This window comes from Tigriopus californicus, chromosome 4 (assembly GCF_007210705.1).
Source record: "Tigriopus californicus strain San Diego chromosome 4, Tcal_SD_v2.1, whole genome shotgun sequence".
NCBI lineage: Eukaryota > Metazoa > Arthropoda > Copepoda > Harpacticoida > Harpacticidae > Tigriopus > Tigriopus californicus.
Window position 1 is genome coordinate 2,922,937 of NC_081443.1, and position 3,190 is coordinate 2,926,126.

Consider the following 3,190-nt stretch of genomic DNA (forward strand, 5'->3'; position numbering starts at 1 on the left):
CCTTACGGATACATTCGACGCATGATCTAGATTGGTCTGTGTGTATGTGGTTTAGACAGGCCCACTTTCTGAGAGAAGGTCGGGCGGAGGCACATGATTGTGTTGGATCTGGGACGTTGAGGGATCAGCACGGTGCGCTCTGATGTCTTGAAGTGCAAAGTTGCACCAGGTTAGCAACGCAGGGAGTGTTACACTCCTATACGTGAAGTTGCCTCTCTCTATCATGTTTTTTGTTTTAATTCAGTATCCACCCTCACATCAAAGGGCTCGCGGACTGGGATAGTTAGAAACATTTACAGAGGACGTGTACACGTAAACTCCCATATGGTATCCTCGGTATCTGTAGCACGTCTCAGGTCGGTATCCTACATGAATCTTTATGGAATACGCTGTCCAATCTGCGATCTGATGATTACCTTTCGGGGACCAGTGAGCGCAGATACTCTCGAAATGGCCCTATAGTGATAAGAGTCAGCCTAAAGCTTTTATCGATGCACCAGAGCGCCCCAGATTAAAAAAGCAAACCCTCGTGTTGAGACCAAATGTTGCTAGCGTGAGACCTAATTTACAACTTCACCAGACTGAGTGGATTTTCAGGTAGGAAGATATATAAATCGGAGCGGCACAGGCTTCCGAACTAGACATGTGCGAGTTGGATTGAACCGTCTATCCGAGTGTGGGAAGCGCCAGTTGGGTAGCACTCTGTGTCTTTTGTACAGAATGGTGGACCCCCGCGTTTCGCTGCGTAAATATGAAAATTCGCGGCGAATGTCACTTAAGCACCTGAGGGAAACGTTGGATCGAGTAGCCGTGGATTCTTTCTTTTCTCCTTCCTTCTGCTTGGCTGCGGACAAGTGAAAGTTATTCACTTTTCGCAAATGGGATGATAGAGTCCACAGTGCAGACACAGCGAGGGGACACATTGTTAGTTAGAGTGATGATTTGCTAATTACAGGGACCCGCAAGGGTCATGGAGTATCATTGCCGGAGATTGGTTCCATAGGGAATGCAGTCGAGCAGGCGGAATCTCTATGTCAGATACAAACCGTCTTTTTGGAGTAAGAGCTTTTTTTTTCTTTGCAGTCAGCCGAATCTCTTTGCGGCTCCCAATCCTTGTGACTCCATTGAGCTTGGTTTCCAATGGATGAAAGGGTCCTTTCAAAGTAACCCACCGACGGTAGCTTGATAATGCCAGTTCATTTAGCTCTCGCTCGTCGTCTTCTCCAGCTTCGTCATTATCAGGGTCATCGTCCTGCATGTCGTAGAGTCCAATAGGAAACTCTAAAAAATGACCTTCATCAGCATTTGCTCCAACATTCACAAGGTTGAAAAAATGTCTTACTTCCAAAAGGAGGTTTGATTTGCGTCGTATTGAGCGATCTCGTCACTAAACAAGTGGCTCCGCTCTCGGTTTTCGTGGTTACTTTCGGAAAGGAAACTTTCACTGGTTTCCACGGCCAAGGCGGGCTTATTATCCGTCTGAGGTTGCTTTAGGATTTCGTTGACGCAGAACTGTCGGTCATTTCCATACAAGGTAATCGACATCACGGGTCCACTCGGACGTCCAACGACAGAATAGATTTCAGCCTCCAAGTCCATTATATCTTCCAATTGAACCATCACGTCTTTGGCTTGTTTGGTCCACATGCCTTGGCTCAACACAGGGTTTGCTTTTAATCGGGCCAGGGTGCATTCCAGGGCTTGAGCTCTTATCACGAGATTCGGATAGGTCTTGGCCACTTGTCGGGTAATCAATCGGAGATCTTGGGCAGATTTGACAGCGGTATTTCCATAATCTATGTAGGATACCTTGACCTGGTAATGTGCCGTGCATGCATTGGATTTTGACATTTTTCCATTTTACATGCTTGTCTAGGCAATTAGCATTGTGTTATTGAGCCAATTTGATAGTGCGTTCACTGATTAACACCAAACATTCTCATTTAGTAGGGTTTTGTAACACAACTTGCTCAATTATTGAAAATTCAATGGGCGAATGGTGCGAGTTGACTGTGATGTTTGTCTTAGTTCTCTCTCCCCAAAATGCCCAAAATCAGGGTGTCGGACCACATTTTTCCTTGAATTTCCTTTACTTGACATCCCCTATATGCTACGATTATTGGCATTATATGCCATTTATTTACAAATCTTATTTATTTAAACTTATTTGGGACATTGTTGGTATGATTTATTCAATATGTCCACCCTGGACCTCAATCATTGCGGCTACACGACGCCCGAAGCTGGCGCAGGCATCCACGATGGAGCTTGGGGGCATCAGGGCCCAGTGCTTCTCAATGGAGGCCCTCAGAGAGTCGACATTTGGGTGGGGGGTTTTGTTGGTTAACCTCTCCAAGTAGCCCCGGACATTGAAGACCAAGACATTCAGATCAGGTGAGGAGGGCGGCCAGAAGTTGGCTGGCCAGAAGGCGGCCATGTTGGACTCGCAGAAGTTCTGATTGATTTTGGCAGTATGGCATGGTGCTCCATCCTGGGTCCATACATAGTTGCCATCTGGATAATTCACCTTCAACCAGGGCAAGATCTGGTATCTCAGTATCTTGTAGTAGACATCAGCCCCAATTTTCTCCCCCATCTTGAAGAAGTAGGGAGGCATATTCTTCCCGTTGGAGGCCACGACCCCCAGAACCATTATGGCTGCCGGATGTTTGGTATGGAAGACTCTCTTGACCTCAGAAGTTGAACTAGCCAAGAATCGGTCATTTCTACGGTTGTAAATCTGGTCCACTGTAAAAAGCTTCTTGTCCAAGAAAATCTTGACGGTGGATGGGTTGTGCTTCAACCAGTTCATAACGTTTCTAGACCTTTCCAGCCTTTTGGCCTTTAAGAACTCGGTGAGAAGGTGCCTAGGGACCCGGGCATAGCTGGAAAGACCCAAGTCCTCATGTACGGCCTTCTCGATGGTGCTCTTGACCACATTGAGCTCCTCATGGAAACGGTTGGGTCGTGGCTGATCTTGTCCTTCAAGGTCTTCAAAAAAGCCTCATCTCGTTTTAAACCATTTTCACCACTCCAAGCCTTCCTCTACATCCCATTTCCTTCATTTTTGGCCTTTAAAACATTGTAAACGGTGGGCAAGGACACTCTGACGATGTTTCGGACCACCTTTTTGTCCATTCAAGCGTAGAGCAAATCCGAAATGCGCTGTCGTTTTCCGATTTCCGAATTC

The 3,190-nt window shown here is 46.6% G+C and overlaps 2 protein-coding genes across 2 annotated transcripts in view; one reads left to right on the top strand and one right to left on the bottom strand.

Moving 5' to 3' along the window:
• The window catches only part of LOC131879565 (probable ATP-dependent RNA helicase spindle-E), a 10,870-nt gene extending 9,751 nt beyond the window's left edge, over positions 1 to 1,119 (top strand). Inside the window, 1 exon segment of the mRNA XM_059225923.1 lies at positions 1,084 to 1,119. Within this exon segment, the coding sequence (XP_059081906.1) occupies positions 1,084 to 1,119 (36 nt within the window).
• Positions 1,120 to 2,188: 1,069 nt separating this feature from the next.
• On the bottom strand, positions 2,189 to 2,812 carry LOC131879566 (uncharacterized). Its single transcript, XM_059225924.1, has one exon. It carries the CDS (start codon positions 2,810 to 2,812, stop codon positions 2,189 to 2,191), a length of 624 nt encoding a protein of 207 aa, XP_059081907.1.
• Positions 2,813 to 3,190: the final 378 nt, after the last annotated feature.

Bases quoted from the DNA above. Each gene is read 5' to 3' on its own strand.
- LOC131879566 (XM_059225924.1), bottom strand. From the start codon at position 2,812: ATGAACTGGTTGAAGCACAACCCATCCACCGTCAAGATTTTCTTGGAC.